The sequence below is a fragment of the Choloepus didactylus genome, chromosome X (assembly GCF_015220235.1).
Source record: "Choloepus didactylus isolate mChoDid1 chromosome X, mChoDid1.pri, whole genome shotgun sequence".
Taxonomy (NCBI): Eukaryota; Metazoa; Chordata; class Mammalia; order Pilosa; family Megalonychidae; genus Choloepus; species Choloepus didactylus.
In genome coordinates this window covers 29,055,031-29,079,072 of record NC_051334.1, presented here as the reverse complement: position 1 = coordinate 29,079,072, position 24,042 = coordinate 29,055,031, and the positions used below count along the sequence as shown (strand labels likewise).

The 24,042-nt window shown below is 36.9% G+C and overlaps 1 protein-coding gene across 1 annotated transcript in view; it reads right to left on the bottom strand.

The window, feature by feature from the left end:
• The window catches only part of IL1RAPL1 (interleukin 1 receptor accessory protein like 1), a 1,449,662-nt gene that overhangs the window by 21,927 nt on the left and 1,403,693 nt on the right, over nt 1–24,042 (bottom strand). The window contains exons 7-8 of the mRNA XM_037821603.1: nt 22,846–22,978; nt 20,387–20,532 (exon numbers count right to left, since the gene is read on the bottom strand). Coding sequence (XP_037677531.1) covers nt 20,387–20,532; nt 22,846–22,978 — 279 coding nt within the window. The remainder of the gene's footprint in view (nt 1–20,386; nt 20,533–22,845; nt 22,979–24,042) is intronic.

Below are 24,042 nucleotides of genomic sequence, written 5' to 3'. Positions count from 1 at the left end.
TCAGGCAAGCATTATCAATGGAGGCTAAAATTATTGGGTGAAAGATTGAGGAAGCTGGATATTCACACTGTCTCAAAGTACCTCTCCATTAATGATTAAGGGAAAAATGGACGCCATGTTAACAAAGTAACCAAAATTAACATCACCAGTAATGGGACAAATTGATGTCATGTGCCTCCTGATGTGATTCCCTAAGAGACACAATATCATGTATATATTATTCCCACCAGAAAAGTGTAAACATCAGGAAAATGAGGAAATATCAGGCAAACTCAAACTGAGGGATATTTTATAAAAATATAAAGTCTGGCTTCTACTCTTCAAAAATGTCAATGTCTTGATAGACAATGAAAGGCTAAGGAACCATCCCAGATTAAAGGGGACTAAAGAGACTTGACAACTAAATGTAATGCATGATCCTGGATGGGAAATGTGGTATAAAGGATGTGAATGGGACAATTTTTGAAATTTGGATATAGAGTGTATATTAGATAATAGCATTCTATCATTTAAAATTTTCTTTCTGAATTTGACAAATGGACACGTTATTTTAAGAAAATACTGTTTTTAGGAGACTCACACTGAAGTATTTAGTCATGATGTCTGCAATTTATTCTCATATGGTTCAACAATAGTGTGTGTGTGTCTGGATTTGTATACATAATATATAGATTTAGCTATTTATCTCCCTACTGATAGAAAAAGAGGCAAAGCAAATATGGCAAAAGGTTAATATTTGATGAATCTAGGTGGAGAGGGTATATGGAAATTTATTGTACTAGTGTTGCAATTTTTCCATAATTTCTGCAATTTTTATTCAAAATAAAATAGCAAAAAAATTAAACAAGTTAAATGGTAAGGTCACATTATTGCAAGTGCTATTGTAATTAGAGTGCATTGGCGGTTGATTACCCTTGGATTAAAACTTTACTATTTACAGCTCTTCCAATCTAATCTGCACAAAGCCTTCCTTCAATTTAATCTTCTGAAAACCTCTTCATCTTGGCATTTTCTTCAGGAATTGTTAGCCGGTCTACATTGCCTGTGGAAGAAAGTCTGAATCCTTTATGTTGACATTTAAGGTCCATCACTCCTTTAATTGAAGCAGCTAACTAACCTTCATCCGTAATCATTCCCCCAGAAGGAATTGAATTTGACACATGTTTTCCCAATTCTGTACCCATTTAGCACCTCTCCTTTCCATTTTATCCAAACCCTACCACTCCTGCAAGGCGAGGATAAAATCTCTACTTTCAATGGCACTTTTCCAACTAAAAATGATATGCTGAGGCGGGGCAAGATGGCAGACTGGTGAGCTGTATGTTTTCGTTACTCCTCCAGGAAAGTAGGTAGAAAGCCAGGAACTGCGTGGACTGGACACCACAGAGCAATCTGACTTTGGGCATACTTCATACAACACTCATGAAAACGTGGAACTGCTGAGATCAGTGAAATCTGTAAGTTTTTGCGGCCAGGGGACCCGCGCCCCTCCCTGCCAGGCTCAGTCCCTTGGAAGGAGGGGCTGTCAGCTCCGGGAAGGAGAAGGGAGAACTGCAGTGGCAGCCCTTATCGGAAACTCATTCTACTGATTCAAACTCCAACCATAGATAGACTGAGACCAGACACCAGAGAATCTGAGAGCAGCCAGCCCAGCAGAGAGGAGACAGGCATAGAAAAAAAACAACACAAAAAACTCCAAAATAAAAGCGGAGGATTTTTGGAGTTCTGGTGAACATAGAAAGGGGAAGGGCCCTGAGGAGCATATGCAAATCCTGAAGAAAAGCTGATCTCTCTGCCCTGTGGACCTTTCCTTAATGGCCCTGGTTGCTTTGTCTCTTAGCATTTCAATAACCCATTAGATCTCTGAGGAGGGCCCGTTTTTTGTGTGTGTGTGTGTGTGTGTTTTTTTTTTTTTTTTAATCCTTTTTTCTTTTTCTAAAACAATTACTCTAAGAAGCCCAATACAGAAAGCTTCAAAGACTTGCTATTTGGGCAGGTCAAGTCAAGAGCAGAACTAGGAGAGCTCTGAGACAAAACGCAATAATCCAGTGGCTGAGAAAATTCACTAAACAACACAACTTCCCAAGAAAAGGGGGGTGTCCGCTCACAGCCATCATCCTGGTGGACAGGAAACACTCCTGCCCATCGCCAGCCCCATAGCCCAGAACTGCCCCAGACAACCCAGTGTGACGGAAGTGCTTCAAATAACAGGCACACACCACAAAACTGGGCGTGGACATTAGCCTTCCCTGCAACCTCAGCTGATTGTCCCAGAGTTGGGAAGGTAGAGCAGTGTGAATTAACAAAGCCCCATTCAGCCATCATTTCAGCAGACTGGGAGCCTCCCTACACAGCCCAGCAGCCCAGAACTGCCCTGGGGGGACGGCACTCACCTGTGACATAGCACAGTCATCCCTCAACAGAGGACCCGGGGTGCACGGCCTGGAAGAGGGGCCCACTTGCAAGTCTCAGGAGCCATACGCCAATACCAAGGACTTGTGGGTCAGTGGCAGAGACAAACTGTGGCAGGACTGAACTGAAGGATTAGACTATTGAAGCAGCTTTAAAACTCTAGGATCACCAGGGAGATTTGATTGTTAGAGCCACCCCCCCCCCCCGACTGCCCAGAAACACGCCCCATATACAGGGCAGGCATCACCAACTACACACGCAAGCTTGGTACACCAATTGGACCCCACAAGACTCACTCCCCCACTCACCAAAAAGGCTAAGCAGGGGAGAACTGGCTTGTGGAGAACAGGTGGCTCGTGGACGCCACCTGCTGGTTAGTTAGAGAAAGTGTACTCCACGAAGCTGTAGATCTGATAAATTAGAGATAAGGAATTCAATTGGTCTACAAATCCTAAAAGAACCCTATCAAGTTCAGCAAATGCCACGAGGCCAAAAACAACAGAAAATTATAAAGCATATGAAAAAACCAGACGATATGGATAACCCAAGCCCAAGCACCCAAATCAAAAGACCAGAAGAGACACAGCACCTAGAGCAGCTACTCAAAGAACTAAAGATGAACAATGAGACCATAGTACGGGAGATAAAGGAAATCAAGAAGACCCTAGAAGAGCATAAAGAAGACATTGCAAGACTAAATAAAAAAATGGATGATCTTATGGAAATTAAAGAAACTGTTGACCAAATTAAAAAGATTCTGGACACTCATAGTACAAGACTAGAGGAAGTTGAACAACGAATCAGTGACCTCGAAGATGACAGAATGGAAAATGAAAGCATAAAAGAAAGAATGGGGAAAAAAATTGAAAAAATCGAAATGGACCTCAGGGATATGATAGATAATATGAAACGTCCAAATATAAGACTCATTGGTGTCCCAGAAGGGGAAGAAAAGGGTAAAGGTCTAGGAAGAGTATTCAAAGAAATTGTTGGGGAAAACTTCCCAAATCTTCTAAACAACATAAATGCACAAATCATAAATGCTCAGCGAACTCCAAATAGAATAAATCCAAATAAACCCACTCCGAGACATATACTGATCACACTATCAAACACAGAAGAGAAGGAGCAAGCTCTGAAAGCAGCAAGAGAAAAGCAATTCACCACATACAAAGGAAACAGCATAAGACTAAGTAGTGACTACTCAGCAGCCACCATGGAGGCAAGAAGCAGTGGCACGATATATTTAAAATTCTGAGTGAGAAAAATTTCCAGCCAAGAATACTTTATCCAGCAAAGCTCTCCTTCAAATTCGAGGGAGAGCTTAAATTTTTCACAGACAAACACATGCTGAGAGAATTTGCTAACAAGAGACCTGCCCTACTGGAGATACTAAAGAGAGCCCTACAGACAGAGAAACAAAGAAAGGACAGAGAGACTTGGAGAAAGGTTCAGTACTATTCGGTATGGGTACAATAAAGGATATTAATAGACAGAGGGGAAAAATATGACAAACATAAACCAAAGGATAAGATGGCTGATTCAAGAAATGCCTTCACGGTTATAACGTTGAATGTAAATGGATTAAACTCCCCAATTAAAAGATATAGATTTGCAGAATGGATCAAAAAAAATGAACCATCAATATGTTGCATACAAGAGACTCATCTTAGACACAGGGACACAAAGAAACTGAAAGTGAAAGGATGGAAAAAAATATTTCATGCAAGCTACAGCCAAAAGAAAGCAGGTGTAGCAATATTAATCTCAGATAAAATAGACTTCAAATGCAGGGATGTTTTGAGAGACAAAGAAGGCCACTATGTACTAATAAAAGGGGCAATTCAGCAAGAAGAAATAACAATCGTAAATGTCTATGCACCCAACCAAGGTGCCACAAAATACATGAGAGAAACACTGGCAAAACTAAAGGAAGCAATTGATGTTTCCACAATAATTGTGGGAGACTTCAACACATCACTCTCTCCTATAGATAGATCAACCAGACAGAAGACCAATAAGGAAATTGAAAACCTAAACAATCTGATAAATGAATTAGATTTAACAGACATATACAGGACATTACATCCCAAATCACCAGGATACACATACTTTTCTAGTGCTCATGGAACTTTCTCCAGAATAGATCATATGCTGGGACATAAAACAAGCCTCAATAAATTTAAAAAGATTGAAATTATTCAAAGCACATTCTCTGACCACAATGGAATACAATTAGAAGTCAATAACCATCAGAGACTTAGAAAATTCACAAATACCTGGAGGTTAAACAACACACTCCTAAACAATCAGTGGGTTAAAGAAGAAATAGCAAGAGAAATTGCTAAATATATAGAGACGAATGAAAATGAGAACACAACATACCAAAACCTATGGGATGCAGCAAAAGCAGTGCTAAGGGGGAAATTTATAGCACTAAACGCATACATTAAAAAGGAAGAAAGAGCCAAAATCAAAGAACTAATGGATCAACTGAAGAAGCTAGAAAATGAACAGCAAACCAATCCTAAACCAAGTACAAGAAAAGAAATAACAAGGATTAAAGCAGAAATAAATGACATAGAGAACAAAAAAACAATAGAGAGGATAAATATCACCAAAAGTTGGTTCTTTGAGAAGATCAACAAGATTGACAAGCCCCTAGCTAGACTGACAAAATCAAAAAGAGAGAAGACCCATATAAACAAAATAATGAATGAAAAAGGTGACATAACTGCAGATCCTGAAGAAATTAAAAAAATTATAAGCGGATACTATGAACAACCGTATGGCAACAAACTGGATAATGTAGAGGAAATGGACAATTTCCTGGAAACATATGAACAACCTAGACTGACCAGAGAAGAAATAGAAGACCTCAACCAACCCATCACAAGCAAAGAGATCCAATCAGTCATCAAAAATCTTCCCACAAATAAATGCCCAGGGCCAGATGGCTTCACAGGGGAATTGTACCAAACTTTCCAGAAAGAACTGACACCAATCTTACTCAAACTCTTTCAAAACATTGAAGAAAATGGAACACTACCTAACTCATTTTATGAAGCTAACATCAATCTAATACCAAAACCAGGCAAAGATGCTACAAAAAAGGAAAACTACCGGCCAATCTCCCTAATGAATATAGATGCAAAAATCCTCAACAAAATACTTGCAAACCGAATCCAAAGACACATTAAAAAAATCATACACCATGACCAAGTGGGGTTTATTCCAGGCATGCAAGGATGGTTCAACATAACAAAATCAATCAATGTATTACAACACATTAACAAGTCAAAAGGGAAAAATCAATTGATCATCTCAATAGATGCTGAAAAAGCATTTGACAAAATCCAACATCCCTTTTTGATAAAAACACTTCAAAAGGTAGGAATTGAAGGAAACTTCCTCAACATGATAAAGAGCATATATGAAAAACCCACAGCCAGCATAGTACTCAATGGTGAGAGACTGAAAGCCTTCCCTCTAAGATCAGGAACAAGACAAGGATGCCCGCTATCACCACTGTTATTCAACATTGTGCTGGAAGTGCTAGCCAGGGCAATCCGGCAAGACAAAGAAATAAAAGGCATCCAAATTGGAAAAGAAGAAGTAAAACTGTCATTGTTTGCAGATGATATGATCTTATATCTAGAAAACCCTGAGAAATCGACGATACAGCTACTAGAGCTAATAAACAAATTTAGCAAAGTAGCGGGATACAAGATTAATGCACGTAAGTCAGTAATGTTTCTACATGCTAGAAATGAACAAACTGAAGAGACACTCAAGAAAAAGATACCATTTTCAATAGCAGCTAAAAAAATCAAGTACCTAGGAATAAACTTAACCAAAGATGTAAAAGACCTATACAAAGAAAACTACATAACTCTACTAAAAGAAATAGAAGGGGACCTTAAAAGATGGAAAAATATTCCATGTTCATGGATAGGAAGACTAAATGTCATTAAGATGTCAATTCTACCCAAACTCATCTACAGATTCAATGCAATCCCAATCAAAATTCCAACAACCTACTTTGCAGACTTGGAAAAGCTAGTTATCAAATTTATTTGGAAAGGGAAGATGCCTCGAATTGCTAAAGACACTCTAAAAAAGAAAAACGAAGTGGGAGGACTTACACTCCCTGACTTTGAAGCTTATTATAAAGCCACAGTTGCCAAAACAGCATGGTACTGGCACAAAGATAGACATATAGATCAATGGAATCGAATTGAGAATTCGGAGACAGACCCTCAGATCTATGGCTGACTGATCTTTGATAAGGCCCCCAAAGTCACTGAACTGAGTCATAATGATCTTTTCAACAAATGGGGCTGGGAGAGTTGGATATCCATATCCAAAAGAATGAAAGAGGACCCCTACCTCACCCCCTACACAAAAATTAACTCAAAATGGACAAAAGATCTCAATATAAAAGAAAGTACCATAAAACTCCTAGAAGATAATGTAGGAAAACATCTTCAAGACCTTGTATTAGGCGGCCACTTCCTAGACTTTACACCCAAAGCACAAGCAACAAAAGAGAAAATAGATAAATGGGAACTCCTCAAGCTTAGAAGTTTCTGCACCTCAAAGGAATTTCTCAAAAAGGTAAAGAGGCAGCCAACTCAATGGGAAAAAATTTTTGGAAACCATGTATCTGACAAAAGACTGATATCTTGCATATATAAAGAAATCCTACAACTCAATGACAATAGTACAGTCGGCCCAATTATAAAATGGGCAAAAGATATGAAAAGACAGTTCTCTGAAGAGGAAATACAAATGGCCAAGAAACACATGAAAAAATGTTCAGCTTCACTAGCTATTAGAGAGATGCAAATTAAGACCACAATGAGATACCATCTAACACCGGTTAGAATGGCTGCCATTAAACAAACAGGAAACTACAAATGCTGGAGGGGATGTGGAGAAATTGGAACTCTTATTCACTGTTGGTGGGACTGTATAATGGTTCAGCCACTCTGGAAGTCAGTCTGGCAGTTCCTTAGAAAACTAGATATAGAGTTACCATTCGATCCAGCGATTGCACTTCTCGGTATATACCCGGAAGATCGGAAAGCAGTGACACGAACAGATATCTGCACGCCAATGTTCATAGCAGCATTATTCACAATTGCCAAAAGATGGAAACAACCCAAATGTCCTTCAACAGATGAGTGGATAAATAAAATGTGGTATATACACACGATGGAATACTACGCGGCAGTAAGAAGGAACGCTCTCGTGAAACATATGACAACATGGATGAACCTTGAGGACATAATGCTAAGCGAAATAAGCCAGACACAAAAAGAGAAATATTATATGCTACCACTAATGTGAACTTTGAAAAATGTAAAACAAATGGCTTATAATGTAGAATGTAGGGGAAATAGCAATAGAGAGCAATTAAGGAAGGGGGAACAATAATCCAAGAGGAACAGATAAGCTATTTAACGTTCTGGGGATGCCCAGAAATGACTATGGTCTGTTAATTTCTGATGGATATAGTAGGAGCAAGTTCACAGAAATGTTGCTATATTAGGTAACTTTCTTGGGGTAAAGTAGGAACATGTTGGAAGTTAAGCAGTTATCTTAGGTTAGTTGTCTTTTTCTTACTCCCTTGTTGTGGTCTCTTTGAAATGTTCTTTTATTGTATGTTTGTTTTCTTTTTAACTTTTTTTTCATACAGTTGATTTAAAAAAGAAGGGAAAGTTAAAAAAAAAAAAAAAAAAAAAAACAAGGAAAAAAAAAAGATGTAGTGCCCCCTTGAGGAGCCTGTGGAGAATGCAGGGGTATTCGCCTACCCCACCTCCATGGTTGCTAACATGACCACAGACATAGGGGACTGGTGGTTTGATGGGTTGGGCCCTCTACCACAGGTTTTACCCTTGGGAAGACGGTTTGCTGCAAAGGAGAGGCTAGGCCTCCCTATGGTTGTGCCTAAGAGCCTCCTCCCGAATGCCTCTTTGTTGCTCAGATGTGGCCCTGTCTCTCTAGCTAAGCCAACTTGAAAGGTGAAATCACTGCCCTCCCCCCTACGTGGGATCAGACACCCAGGGGAGTGAATCTCCCTGGCAACGTGGAATATGACTCCCGGGGAGGAATGTAGACCTGGCATCGTGGGACGGAGAACATCTTCTTGACCAAAAGGGGGATGTGAAAGGAAATGAAATAAGCTTCAGTGGCAGAGAGAATCCAAAAGGAGCCGAGAGGTCACTCTGGTGGGCACTCTTACGCACACTTTAGACAACCCTTTTTAGGTTCTAAAGAATTGGGGTAGCTGGTGGTGGATACCTGAAACTATCAAACTACAACCCAGAACCCATGAATCTCGAAGACAGTTGTATAAAAATGTAGCTTATGAGAGGTGACAAGGGGATTGGGAAAGCCATAAGGACCACACTCCACTTCGTCTAGTTTATGGATGGATGAGTAGAAAAATAGGGGAAGGAAACAAACAGACAAAGGTACCCAGTGTTCTTTTTTACTTCAATTGCTCTTTTTCACTCTAATTATTATTCTTGTTATTCTTGTGTGTGTGCTAATGAAGGTGTCAGGGATTGATTTGGGTGATGAATGTACAACTATGTAATGGTACTGTGAACAATCGAAAGTACGATTTGTTTTGTATGACTGCGTGGTATATGAATATATCTCAATAAAATGAAGATTAAAAAAAAAAAAAAAAAAAAAAAGACATAATGCTGAGCAAAATAAGCCAGGCACAAAAAGAGAGATATTGTATGTTACCACTAATGTGAATTCTGTGAAAAATGTACAATGTTTTATACTGTAGAATGTAGGGGACCTAGAGATACCAATTAGTGGAGGGGGAATGATAATCTAATAAGAACAGATAAACTATGGAAGGTAATCTCAATGTTATGGGAATGCTCAGGAATGATTATGGTTTGTAAACTTTCTTGGATATAGTAAGATCATGTTGGAAGCAATAGAGTTATTTTAGGTTTTTTTTTTTCTCTTATTCCTTTGTTTTCTTAGGGGTTGTTAATTTTCTTGGGGTATGGTAGGAACATGTTGGAAGCAATGTAGTTATTTTAGATTATTTGTTTTTCTTACTCCTCTGTTTGGACATGGTTTATTAATTTTCTTGGGGTATGGTAGGAACATATCGGAAGCAAAATAGTTATTTTAGGTTATTTGTTTTCCTTAATCCATTGCTTTGTTTGAAATGTTGTGGGGTTTTTTTGGTTGTTGTTTGCCTGTTTGTTTTTAATTTTTTGATAAACAAAGTTAAAAAATTGAAAAAAAATCAGTAGAAAAATGGGAGTAAAAACTAAATGACAAATAGGGTGGGATGGGGGGATGGTTTGGGTATTCTCTTTTCACTTTTATTTTTTATTCTTATTCTGATTCTTTCTGATGTAAGGAAAATGTTCAGAAATAGATTGTGGTGATGAATGCATAACTATATGATCATACTGTGAACAGTTGATTGTATACCATGGATGACTGTATGGTTTGTGAATATATTTCAATAAAACTGAATTAAAAAAAAAATAAAAATAAAATAAAAATGATATGCTGTCTCTAGAACACATATTTCCTGTAGCTTGTTTGATCACTTACCATATTGCATTATATCAGAGTCAGTTTTGTTTATGGTTTTACATTATAAACAGTTGCTTTCTCTTAGGACCTTTGCTCGGGCCGTTTCCTCTGGCTGGAATGTTTTTCCTCCAGATTTCTGCACACCTCTCTCCCTCAACTTCAAGTCTTGGCTCACATAGCACCTTCTCAATGCAGCCCTGTGACTGCTCATTTCAAGTCACAAACCTGCATATGTACCTTGCATCTGTTTTTCTTTCTCTATTTTTTCTTTATATGTTTATCACTACATGGCATACTATTTAATTACTTATTAATAAGTTTATTATTGTTTATTGTCTTTCTCCTCCCACTGGAATTTAAATTCCACAAGAGCAAGGTTTCTTGGCCTATTTTGTCTATATTTTTACTGATCTATCCCAAGGGCCTCTAAAATTCTGAGTATATCTCTATGAACTATTTTTCCAATCAGTGTATCATGAGGCTCAAACAGTGGATGAGGTATAATTATTAATATGCAGTCCAGTAATTTGGTAATAAAACTTCAATTGACAGAAAAATGGTCAAACTTTTAGTACAGATTTAAAAAATAATCTTTCATAAATCTAACGACAATATGGTTTTGCATAGACTTACAGAACTAGGAAGGTTTGTATTCACTCAGCATTTAGAAATCCATCATGTGCTGCCTTACATGTTTGATAAAAAGTATTTGCCTTCTCTCTACTGGGAATTTCCTTCTCAACATGTCATACAAATAGACAGGCACAGATGGAATGTTACAAAACATCTCTTGAGAGAAAATTGTCAGAGTGAAGGTGGCATTGCCATTTTACTCCTTGTTAACAGAAGGAGTGTTTATCCTGAAAGCAATTCACCACCAGAGGATGTATTGTCACTGTTAGAATAATTTGGTCTTCCATTGAGAATACTTTGGATTGGCCAAAGAACCCAGAACATCTGGACTGTTTAGATAGGAGAAGGAGCCATGTTTTCTACGGAGACATTTAACTCTTCTTAAAAAAAAAAAAAAAAAATATATATATATATATATATATATATAGTATGACGAATTGTAGTATATTCAATTTATGGGAATAGATTTATAAAAATAGTTTACAAATGTAAAAACTGATTACATTGCTGAGAATATACAAAATCGGATGTTTTGATAAATTTCAGAAATTTGTTATTATGATAATTTTATTCTTTTAGGAGTTTAACATATTTCCTAATTATTGATAGCATGAGAATAAAATTTGTTCAGCAAAAGCTGTAGGTAATAATTTCTCCCATGAGACAAGTCCCATTCAAAATTTTGGTGATTCCACAGAACTAGAAACTATTAAGGCAAAAACAATAATAAAACTATACACTGGGTTATTTCCCCCAATGGGAGCAATAGCAAAATCCATTTCTCATTTCTCTTGAATCTTTTTTATCACTCTGTTTTCTGAATACATAATAATGCTGAGGAAAGTAGTTGTTAATCTGCCTTGCTTTTTCATTTTGTAAAGAGATACTAGTCAAGAACGCATTTTTTAACCTTTTTTTTCCCTTTCCATTAGCAATCTATGAAGAAATGAGCTTGTTTTGGGAACTACCAATAGCAGGACCTACCATTACTTGATTCCTTCTAAGGGAGCGGTAAATGGCTCCTTAAATCGTGACAAAGGAGAGAACAAAGTTGATGGCTTATATAATTTATTGGCCTCTGTAGTTGGGATCCACAAAAGGCTTGTCCTCAATGATGAATTCTCTTTTACCAAAATGGCAGTAAAATGGCCCTGGTTCTCAAAGAATAAATATAGCAGTAACTTGTCATTCCACTCTATATAATGCTTTGCAGTACCTGAAAATTAGCAGTGATTGCAAAAAAAAATGTAGAAATAAAAGTCAACTTCCCAAAATGCATTGTTTTCCAATGTAGGCAGACATGAAGTGGAAGCAATAGTGTATGTTCAAGCAAATGGGTTTCAATATACTTTAAATGTGTAAATAACTTGATTTTATTGCAAACAGATTAAGTTTAGGTTTCCTGTAAACATTTAAAAAATATTCAATGGTTGTATCAAAATAGATTTAGTTTTTTCATCTTTTTTTCTGATTTTATAAAACATGGTTATTGGAAAGTAAAAAATGTATAAGAATTAGAAGAAATTAAAGGTTACATAAAATCATAGTTCCCTGAGATAACAACCACTATTATTTTAGTGAAAATTGTTTTATGTTTCTCTTTATAACGTATTAGGTTTCTAGGTAACCTTTATACAGCAGATCGATCATAGCCTTAAATGCTAATACTCTAAGATAGCTTACATTTTGCCTTTCATTCTGGACAGTTTGGGATAGAATTGTCCAAGGTGGTTTCCAAGTTGCGTTCTTCTAAGCATCCTCATGTTGGCCTCTTTAGCTGATTATTTATTCACATATCTATGAATCCAACTATCATTTATAATGGCCTGGTCCAGCAAGGCAAGTCTAGCAAGAATTCTTTAACACTCCTATGGAGCTTTGCTCTACATAAATAATAACATATTGGCAATAATTTACAAATATTCACTCAAAAAATAGTTTAAAATATAATTGTTTTAAAGAAGGTATGGATTTCAAATTTGGTTTAGTCTAATTGCATTGATTTACAGATGAGGAAACCAAACCAGTATGTGAATAGCCAACAGTTGAAAATATATTTCAATACTACCAATTTTTATGTGACTACTGAGTTGCCACTAACAGCAGTCTATTTAAGAAAGCCAATTAGAATTTTATTGTGATATCTTTAATGTATGCCTTTAAGCTACTTTCAGTACTGAGATATTTAAATAATATAGATGTATTTCTCCATTTTAGGAGAACTAGAAGTATACCCAAGCAGTTGTAATCTGTTACCTTGATATTGTGGAATAGCAGAAATGAGTTTTCAAGTCATACTCATTTTACATTACATACTGGAATCAAAATTCCAAACTGACTTAACTCCGGCAATTTATTTTTCATTCTTTCAGGTGTTGATAACGGCCTCTTCCATTTGAGTTTGCATTACTTTGGCAGCTATTACAAGTCAGTACTTTGAACTGCAGTCACATAGCATAAGGAATGGTAATTTCTATTTCACATTTATGGGGACTCATTACCTAAAGATCTGAATCAACTTTATAAACACTTAAACCATAAGAAAATCCCCTGGAAAAGCAACCACTTTATTTTACTTTCAAGATTAGCAAAATGAGGTACAATGACTCAAAACTTGGAGAAGCTGTAAAACCTGATGAATGGTCTAATATATACTATTAGTCACCCAGGGTTTAATATGTTCTGAAACAGTACAGCACTGAGGCTTAGGGGTGAGTATTTTACAAATGATAAAAAATGAAAAACAATGACACAAAGAGACTTGCTCTAGGTAACACACAAGTAAGAGTCAAGAACAAAACACTTTCAAGTAACTGTCCATTTTCTTATCACAGTTCATAATTTCTCTTCTTTCCAGTCAATCCCCATTCATATTAAATTTCAACTAATGGGAATGATCCACAGGTGATTTTTAAAATGACCTTTTATTGCTTTCCTAAATATACTACTGGATTTTTTATGAATTAAAAATAAAATCTATTTGAATAGCATCTAAATGTCCCCTTTTAATTTAGGGAAATCAACCTCCAGATATGTTATTTTTCATAGAACACATGCTAAAAATAGTATATGTGCCCTGAAAGTAGAGATAAATAGCTAACATATTTCTTACAGATGGCAAATGTAGTTCAAAACACTAAAATCTAATATAAGTTACCATGGTAATACATTGGAAATCAACACATTTTTTCCTACTATGTGACCTGGGAGAGTAGTTAGCATTTCTTTATATGTCATGTCTAATTTTTCACTTTACTGACCCGGTTGCCAAAGTTCAATATGCAGGAGCTGCTTATTGAAAGTTATACCTTGCATTTTATGACCTAGTTGTGCCATTTCTCAACTGAGTGTGGGAATTCACAGCCATAAAAATGCATAGCCATCTCCCTCTTCCCAACAATGTTGCTTTTATGCTCCAGCATGGTGGTAGACATCCCTCTGGCAGCAGGGCCCCAACTTCTAAGGACACGTAACCCAGTGCTTTGCCCTCAGATGGCACTCAACAGATATTTGTTGATTGGGAATGATTTGTTGCTGTTTCATAGAATGACATTATATGCATCATCTTCTTTAAGCAGTCTGCGGGGAAGTGAAAATGCATTCGACTGAATTTTTTTTCTTTTTTCTAAACTGCCTGTTGGTCATTTTTGAATACAAAGATCTGAGTTCTAGTGGATTACCTCTGTCCTCGCTTTAGGTTTGTGTTTTATAGCCTCCATTGGATGCTAGACAGATGCCTGTTAAATTGAATCAAACTTTTGAACATGCAGGAACTATTGTCCAGTTTTGGCTACTGCATTTTTTTTTCTTTTTCTTTGCCTATTTTGCAGCCATATCATTGACCAATAACATGTAGAGGTTCAAATTCCATACTATGCCCATCTTTCATTACAGCAAATAATTGAGATTTAGCTGAATACAAGTGCTCAAAACATGAAATCAGTGGTGTTTACTGCCTACCACATATCTTGTTCCTCCTTGGTAATTGCTATTTGTATCAGCTGAACACTATTTACATAGTTGTTGATGGCTTACCTTGGACGATTTATGGCCTTAAGACTGTAACTTTGTAACCAAAGAAACCCCCTTTATAAAAGCCAATCCATTTCTGGTGTTTTGCAAAATGGCAGCATTAGCAAACCAGAACAGTGGTCAAAGATATCAAGTGGCCAGTCCTTAGAGAGGTTGTAAACAATTCTGTGATCTTCCTGCATCTCTCAGCAAATAAATGCACTGGGCAAATACTAACAAGGAAAAGGGCACATATTACAAAGATGATTCATTACAAGAAGGGATAAGAAGTCCAGTGAGTCAAAACTCATCTAGATTTAAAACAATACATCCTAAATGATGGGCACACTAATTACATTGCTAAAGATATTCTGAGGACTAGGGAGTTTATTGAGCAAGTCTAATTCCTATTGATTACATTCTTTGGAGAGAGAGAGAGAGGGAGGGAGATTGAGAGAGAGAGAGAGAGAAGAGAGAGAGAAGGAGAGAGAGAATGCAAGAAGTAAAATGAGTTTGAGGGGGAATAGCAAACCCTTAGATGTTTATCATTATTAACTAGTGCTAGTCTCTCTGACAGATATTTTGCCAGCTCCCAAACTGTTTTGTGATGAATTAATTGCCATACTATTGTACTCCATATATATCTAAGCATAAACATTTAGAATAGGATTGTTAATCAGCATTCCATTAAAGTGACAGTCTCAAAGCCAAACACATTCACTAGGAAGCACAATTCAATGTTAGGAAAGTTTAATATACATGCAATTAAGAAAGTATATAATGGAAACCCAATTTGTACTGGTCATTGTTCCTTGTGCATTTAATTTTATGAGTGCCTAGCACAATGCCAGACACTTTGTAGGGTCTTAATTATCATTAAATACATGAATGAATGAACGAATGAATGAATGACGTTTTCTCTTAGGATACCACATTCAACCAAAGTAAATCTATTATAAGTCAAATACAGAATCAATGGTCCAAAATTGTTGGAGCTAAAACTGACCATATTAATGAAAGATAATATAGAATTGTGGGAGTTTTTAATGGAACACACTATTGCTGCATCCTACACTACTTAGAAGATCACGTAGTTGGAGTTAGACATATCACATCATAAAGCCTACCATTTTTGGGGGTGCTAAATATAAACACTGTGATGAGTATTGATATATATTAATTCATTTAACCCTCACAGCTGCTTGATGTGGTAGGTACTATTATCATTTCCATTTCATAGGAAAGAAATTTGAGGCTCACAGATATTATAATGATTTGCCCAAGATAACACAGTCAGTGAGCACAGAATTCGGTTTAGAACACAGACAACCTAGCTCCAGAGTCCATGCCTGTGGTAGATTGAGTTATGTACCCTGGAAAAAGCATGTTCTTAATCTTAATCCATGTCCCTGTGGGTGTGAACTTATTATAAATAGGACCTCTTGCCGGTGTTGCCCAAATGAATGGAAGTGGGTCTTATTCGGATTACTGGAGGCCTTGTAAAGAGACAGCCACAGGGGGAAAGCAAGAAGCAGGAAGTCAGTGGGAACCAGATAGACAAAGGAGAGGACATTACCATGTGACAGGAAGCAGGAGCTATAAGACAAGGAACAAGGATTGCCACAGCCAGCCCAGAATGCTACCACCCCAGGAGGAGGCAAGCTTTCTAGCCTCTGAAACTGTAAGCTAATAAACTCTCATTGTTTAACTCAATCCATTGTATGGTATTTGTCATAGCAGCCCGGCACACAAAAGCAATGCCCTTAACCATTAAACTGCCTTGCTTCAGATAGTAAACATGCCCCCACAGTAAGCATGGATGAAATACATGGAGTGTGATGAAGGAATTTAGGCTTGCCTAAATTGCTGGGTATTTATCCGGAGTACCTTTTGCATCAGAACAGTGGAATAAGTAAAATACAAAGGAAATAGGAAAAGTCAGGTTTTTTGGAGGAAAACTGAAGGTCAGGTTGCTGCTCTCTGAGTCAAGCAGCAGTAATCAGAAACCCAAGCGAAGGTATCTGGGTAAAAGATTGAGAAACTCAGACAAGGAATTTGGACAAGTATGGGCAATAGCAGGAGCAAGAAATAACCCAGTGATTAGTGTGTCGACCCTTTCCTTTTGTTCTTTATAAAGCCAGGATCTAACTCGGAAGCTTGCCAGGCCAGGGACTAGCAAGCTGCGTTGAACAGAAGCTTCTGGCTAGAGGGAGGACAGGGGCAGAACAGTCATTTTTCATGTCTCTAACTGCATGTTCTAATTCTCTGCAGAGTGAGTAATGTAGATCTCTATTGCATGTCTGGCATGATCCTAACTGTCCAAGTACCTTCTCTGACTGCCAGAATTGACAATCTGGGATACTCTCAAGCAAGGTTTCCCTGTGGTCAAATTTCCTGGTAGATTTTCAACCAGCTTTTGTAGAATCAAGATTTTTTCTTTTTTTAAGATAAAAGGCTGACCCAGAATCTAGCTTAGCTCAATCCTATCTGAATTATTTATTGTAGTATCTCTTTGTCATTAAAGAAGTCTCATTTGACACATGAGTGAAGTCTCAAAGAACCCATACCACCCACTGAGCCCTCTGAAATCATTTTTATTATGCCAACAATACTGAACAAAATGGGGAAAAATGCTTAGATAACTTTGGCAAAGGTGTGTCCCGGCAAGTTTATCTGTCAGAAGAAATGACAGTTCGTGGCTTACAAGATCTGTATTCATCAAATGCTTTATTTAACGTGTCTCTCTGGAGAGGTTTTACAAAGGAAGGCTTTGAAGGCCTATAAGATAAGTTAAGGGATTTATGAGTTGACGGCAGAAAAATTCGATTAACAGTGACAGCTTCCAGTTCCGTCTCTGAGCCTTAGTCCTCTGAGTCATATAGAAACTCATCTGATAATTACATAATTTCTAGTGTGACAACAATTCAACTCTTGAAGAGAAATTTTGATTAAAGACCCAAATCTCTCAGCTCACAGATACTGCCTCTTGCCCTTCTGAAGCTTGCAGGGCTGGTAAACTTGCAGCATGGCGTACATTGACCTAAATCCTTTCTTTTCCCCCAAATCACTCCACAGGATTATGAGCCCCTCAAATTCAGGAGACTATATCCATTGTTGCCTCTGAATTGACGACTCATTTGCTGTAGCTTCCTTACAAGGAAGGCAAACCTTGAATGACTCCTTTTGGCTTCTTAATGCCTTTATTTTACTAAGAATGAAATGCTATTGCTATAAATATGTATTTGAAAAACACTGCGAAGACTTAGTATTGAAGAACACTGTAACATTGGCCATGATTCTCTTCTTCTTTTTGGGGGAATCATACATTATGGGGAAAGTTTTTCAAACAATTTCTTTAATTCCTCACATTTGTTTTTCTAGAACTGGAAACTATTGTAGTTATGGGCAACTTAACCTTAAGCCAAACATGCTAAAAATAGCCTGGGGGGGGGGATGTTTGATCCTCCCTGGCTATGTGTGCCCCTCTTCAAGAACAGAGCTTTCATCTTTAAAAGCTGTATCCTTAACTCTAAATAGATAATGACAATTAAATGCCAAGGATGATCCTGGATGGTATCTGAGGATGAAAGAGAGGAGGTTCAAAGGGACACAGTTGGGACATAAGAAAAAAAAAGGAAATATAGAATGTAAGCTTTGTATCAATGCTGAATTTCTTGAACTTCTTAGCTGCACTTAGTGGGATTGCATAAAAGAATGTTCTTGTTCATGGGAATTGTAGATGTGAATTATATTGTTTGTTCAAGGATGTGTGCAGCTTGCTCTCATATGTTCAGAAGACAGAGCAATACATGATGGATGATAGATAGGGAGGGAGGGAGGGAGGGAAAGAAAGAAATGGTGGTGTGACAGGATGTTAAAGTTGGTGGATGGGGTATTGGAGGAGGGGGGTCAGGGTATGCTGGAGTTCTGTGTATGGGGTTTGTATTGTTTTTGCAACTGTTCCTGTAAGTTTGAATTTATTTCAAAATAAAATTAAAAAAAAGCTGTATCCTTAGATAAAATTTAGATGGAATTCATTTTCCTTCCTTACTAGCTCTCACCCCTACCTTGCCCAAAGGGAAAGACATGTTGTCCAAGTCAACAGATATGTGCCCTATGTCTTTGATTCATCTACCTCCCTCCCTTCCTAAGGGATAATTTCTCAGACATTTTAATTAGATTATATTCAAGAGAGGGAACAGAATAGTGAAAGGAGTTTACCCATACGAACAAGGAATGAATGAAAGAGCTAAAGAAGTTGAATCTAGCAAAGTAAAGGTCATGGTGATTATCATCAAACTTTTGAAGGGCTGTCTTGGAGAAGAGGGATTAAAAGTGTAGAACTAGGGACAATGGATGGAAAGACAGTAAAATAGGGATGCTTTATAATAGTTAGATTTTTCCAAAGATAGAATGGACACCCTTAAGTGGGAATGTGATCCAGGGTTAAGCTGAAGGACCACTTGGAGAAGACATTGTGGAAGGGTGAGTAGTTCAATTACCAACATTTAAGTTGCTCCCAAACCTGAGAAGCTATTACTATCCTTTTATATGTATAATATTTCTATTCCAAATCCTTTCATTTAGCTTGAGAAAGAAGCAATGGCATTGCTAGATGCCTTTCCCCTCTACTCACATACCCCCAAAGTAGACTACTTTAACACTTGTAGTCACCTTGACAACAGAGGCCTCTGTTTTAATAGCTTCCAGTAACAATATGCAAAAGGGATCTATTGCCCAATAAAGTGAGGAAAACAGTCTTCAGCATTTCCTTTCTTTTCTAACCTCAAAGAGTCTGGGATTAAACATGTGCTTTGAAATTAAAATCATTGTAAATTTGCTGAGTAAGAGAACATCAAGTGTACCTGTTCCAAAGACTAGAAAGTTTTCACTTAGCATAATGTAAAAAAAAAAATTTAAATCTTGTAATGAACATGAAAAATTTCACTAACAGCATGGCTCAAATTTTAGAATTGTCTAAAATTTCAAACAATTCAATACCTATACCTTAATATGCATTTATTATATGTATGTGTGTGTGTGTATATATGTGTGTGTGTGTGTGTATATATATATATAAATCCATAGGTAGGGTATTAGGACTGCTGTGGAGTCAGTTAGTGTGGCAGACAATGCATTCAACCACAATCTATCTTACTTATAATGAATTATTATTAATGATGGGAGGATGCTACACATGTAAAATTTATCCATGGCAGAAAAAATTGTCAAGAAATACTGCAATGGGGAATCCGGTGGACGGTTCATACACTGAAGGAACAACCTTCCAGTAAGGAACACAGTCTTTGTCTTAAAACAATTTAGGTTATTACTTAGGCTATTTTTAATTGGCTTGCCTATTTCTAATAAATAGCATTTAACTAAATACCCCATGTGCAGGCTCTGTGCCAAGAACTTTAACTTCTTTCACCTTTACAATACACTTTGAGCTGATACTAGTATTTTCCCTACTCTATATATCAGAAAACTGAAGCTTAGGGAAGTTGGGTTAACTAGCCCAAGGTTGTATAATTGGTATAAAGCAGAGAGAGGAATCCAAATATGACGCTAGAGCCAGAGCTGGCCACCCATCCACTGGGCTGTCTACCCTGATGGCCTTTATGCTAATGTAAATATTTTATTTAGGATAAATTTGTGTAAAAAGCCAATCAATTTTTTGGTCTCTAAAGATTTTCTTCCCGTTGTAGGTTCAGCCCACCACTCTAGCTTAGAAGGTTAGGCTCACCCCGTTTATGAAGGAGAACGCTGGCATGCCGTCGTCCACTTCCATTTTCAACATAGCAGGAGTAATTTCCCAAGTCACCTTCTTCCACAGAGTCCACAATTAATGAGATGGAAACTTCTTGCTCTCCAAGATGCTCCTTAAGAATTCTAAAATATCAAGCAAAGAGAAACAAAAAATCCCACACAAACATCCACATACATGAAAAAGAAAGAAATGTAGATGAACCTGATGTGAAAATACCTACAGCATTTGTGCTTCAAATTTGGCTATGGTTTGATGCTATCTTAATTAAATTATATCATGCCCTTTTCTTCTTCACTTTTAACGAGGAAGCTTGTCTTTGTAGATGCTAATGAAGTTGCAGTTAATTATCTTTCTTAGCAGGACAATCACATTTTCATAATAAAGAGGAGTGAGAGAGACCTTGAAGAAAAGTTTACAAATTGCTTCCTCTTTAAGAAGAAATATGATGTAAAGGTGGAATAAGAAATTCTGATGTCTTAGGCTGGAGGCCTATTTATATATTGGGTTAATAAAAGAAGGAAGGAAGGGAGGGAGGGAAGGAAAATTTCTGAGTTATTTTGACATTTTAGTTGAAACCTCCAGTCTGACTTTTTAAAATAATAAAAACCAATTGCCTATTTTTAAAGAAATGTGAAATTATAAACCAGTGGAATAAGTGTTCTGACAAGCTATTTAATTCTAACATTTAAAATTACTGGGAAAAACTCACTAACATCAGTGTCAAAGAATTTGGCAATTTCTCAGAGCAAATGGGAAACTTCTTCAAATTAGGGCTCCCTTCTTCCCTGTTCTCAATGTTTCCACTTCCACCCTCTCACCTTTTTGGGTAACTCATCTCTGCTCAACACTTCCTAATGGAAAATGAAAGATAAGTACCTTTCTAGAACCTTCCCTGAGCACACACAAAACCAGAGGGGAATAAGTTAGTAGGTTTATGATCCTTTTTTAACTTTAGTGCTTCAAAATTTATGGGTAAAATATAATGGAGAAGGTTTAAATATGATATTTCTGTGTATTTGTTGCTAGGAAGAAGACCCCAATTGAAATAAACTTATATGACACTTTTATATGTTTTTATTTTCTATTGAACAACATTTTCTTTATCAAGTTTCAAGTTTTAAAGGTCTTCATATTGAAGAAGTAGAACCTTGGTTAAAATGCTCATATATACCCAGAAGATTCGACGGGAAAATGCTTAGAAATAACGGAAAGATTTATTCTGTTTTGACTCAGTTATTATTAACACCCTTGATTATTTACATTATGATTAAAAATAAGTATCTATGCCCAACAATAATTTAGTTATCATTGAATATCTTGATAGTTAAAAGTAAATGAAAAAATACATAATACATATTTAAAAAGCTTAGACATTATGCCCTTAAATTTGATGATATTCTGTAATGTTTATTGTCTTGGTATCATTCCCACTATAAAAATATTTAGACCTTAAAGTCAAATTAAGAAAGATGATGAATACATTGTGTATGTCTTTTATTACTCTTAGCAAGGACTTTGTAGTCCACGTGAAGGCTCAAATGTGTAAAAACATATAAAAGGGAATGTAAGAAAGGAATAAGTTTCGTTTTCACATAGAGACAGCATGGAATAAGGGAAATGGAGGCAAAACCAGTTTAAACAAGCCCCAGACAAAGAGAAGAGAGAATCTGCCTGATGTAAAGAGACATGAGGTAGTATCAGAGGCAGGAACTCACAGCAAAAAAATAAAAATTTGGGGGGGCATTGGCTAATCAGTTCAAAATCTCAATAATGAGCTAGTTGGCTCTCTGGGATTGGCTGTACAAATTAAAATCTCAAAAGATGAATTAGTTAGTGTTCTCGGATAGGCTGTAACCTCTGTAGTACCCAGTCAATGGGGAAACAGGGGAGGGACTTGCGAATTAGGAGTAGGAGATTTAAACATCGCCATTCTCTTCCTCTGGCGCGCCAGCCTTCCGCGTGTTTGGCTGGACACCCCATCTTGCAAGATCGTAAATAAATTCTTTTCTCCTCCAGAACCGAGAGAGCGTTTATTCCCTTACAGGTACCACTTTATTTCCAACAGGGAATGACAGAAATGGTATTTTGTTGAGACCTAGCACCTTGTTAAAGTTTCCCGGCAACAACAAAACAAAAAGAGCTCTTAGAAACAGAAGGCACACACTATCATATTTTCTATATTTTATGGTATTTTGTTCTGTCTCACACTCAGTATGTTCCTTAAAAACTCCTTTTTATTCCTCTTACATTCTTTACAAATGGCATTCTTTACAAAATGGCAATTTTGCCTCTGTCATTAAATGCTGTGGTATTTTTATTATGATAATAGTGACCTGAAACAAAACACATTCTTTTCTTTTAGCTCACTTTCTAGTCACTAACACAGCAAATGGTAATCTTGACTGTATAAGTTGAAAGAAAAATATATATTTTACCTAATGTCACTTTCCCAAACTCGATTTTCATCCAGATCTTCAATAAACTTCTCCCCTTTCATCCAGTAAATTAAAGGGCTGACATCTCCACTGTACCCAAAGAAAGCTCTGCAGGTTAGATTAGCGGAGTCGCCTGTGGAAAGAAGGAATGGAAATGTGTTATAAAACTATTTGTACACACTTTTTTTGGCAAGCTGGCAAGTAACAATTTGATCACTTCATTGATTTAATGGAACATTTTTCTAAAAGAAAAATTTTTCAGGGATTTTCAATCTTTGTCAAATTTATAGAATGAGTACTTTTGGCAGCACAGCTTGTTTAACGGAATGAGAGTTATTCATAAGATTTTGAAGAGTACAGGTTAGTTATTTTGTATACCGTCCTTCAATTTGGGTTTGCCTGATGTTTTCTCATGATTAGATAGATATTATGCATTTTGGGGAAGGATCCACAGATGTGATGTTCCCTTCTGAAGACATGATATCAGGCGGTATATAATGTAGATAATTATAAGAATTTATACAGCAGGTAGAAGGTATTTCTCAGTCTTGAATGTGGGAAAAAGAAAGGAAGCAAAATCTTTGGCTGGGAAAGAAAAGAAACTGTAAATCCAAAATCTCAAGAAAATGTGATTAAAATATTTTTACTTCATAAGGAATATCTTAAAAAAGAAAACACACATGTGCAAAGCTTGTTAAAAAACAAACGAATGACTCATGATAATAAATATTTGCGATTCTCATTAGATGTAAAATCAATGACACTACTGTGGAGATTAATGTCTTTCAATATGCTCCTCAGGAGAGACCATTTTCATGGTGAATACAGATTGGTTGATTACTTAGTAAGGTAAGTGGAGTCCCCTGACTAAAAGGTAGAAGTGAATTTAAGGCCTACAAGAAGGCTAAGTTTTATTGCTGGACAGTTTATGCTATTTGGCAAATACCTGGTTTTCCCAAGCCTCAGTCAGCACTAGAGAACTGGAAAATTCTAACACAAGCTAGTTTTAAGACCTTGCTTCCTCCAAGTGGAGCCCCAAAATTTGGAAGGGATAGGGCCCTTCAAAGCCCTATGCCAGCTTGGATTGGGGTGAAGAACTCCTCAGGGATGGGTCCTACCTGAGGGGCTGAAAAGTAGGCCCCAGCAACACCTTTGCTGGCATCTGAAGTAAGCAAATGTTCTCATTTTTCTGTAGCC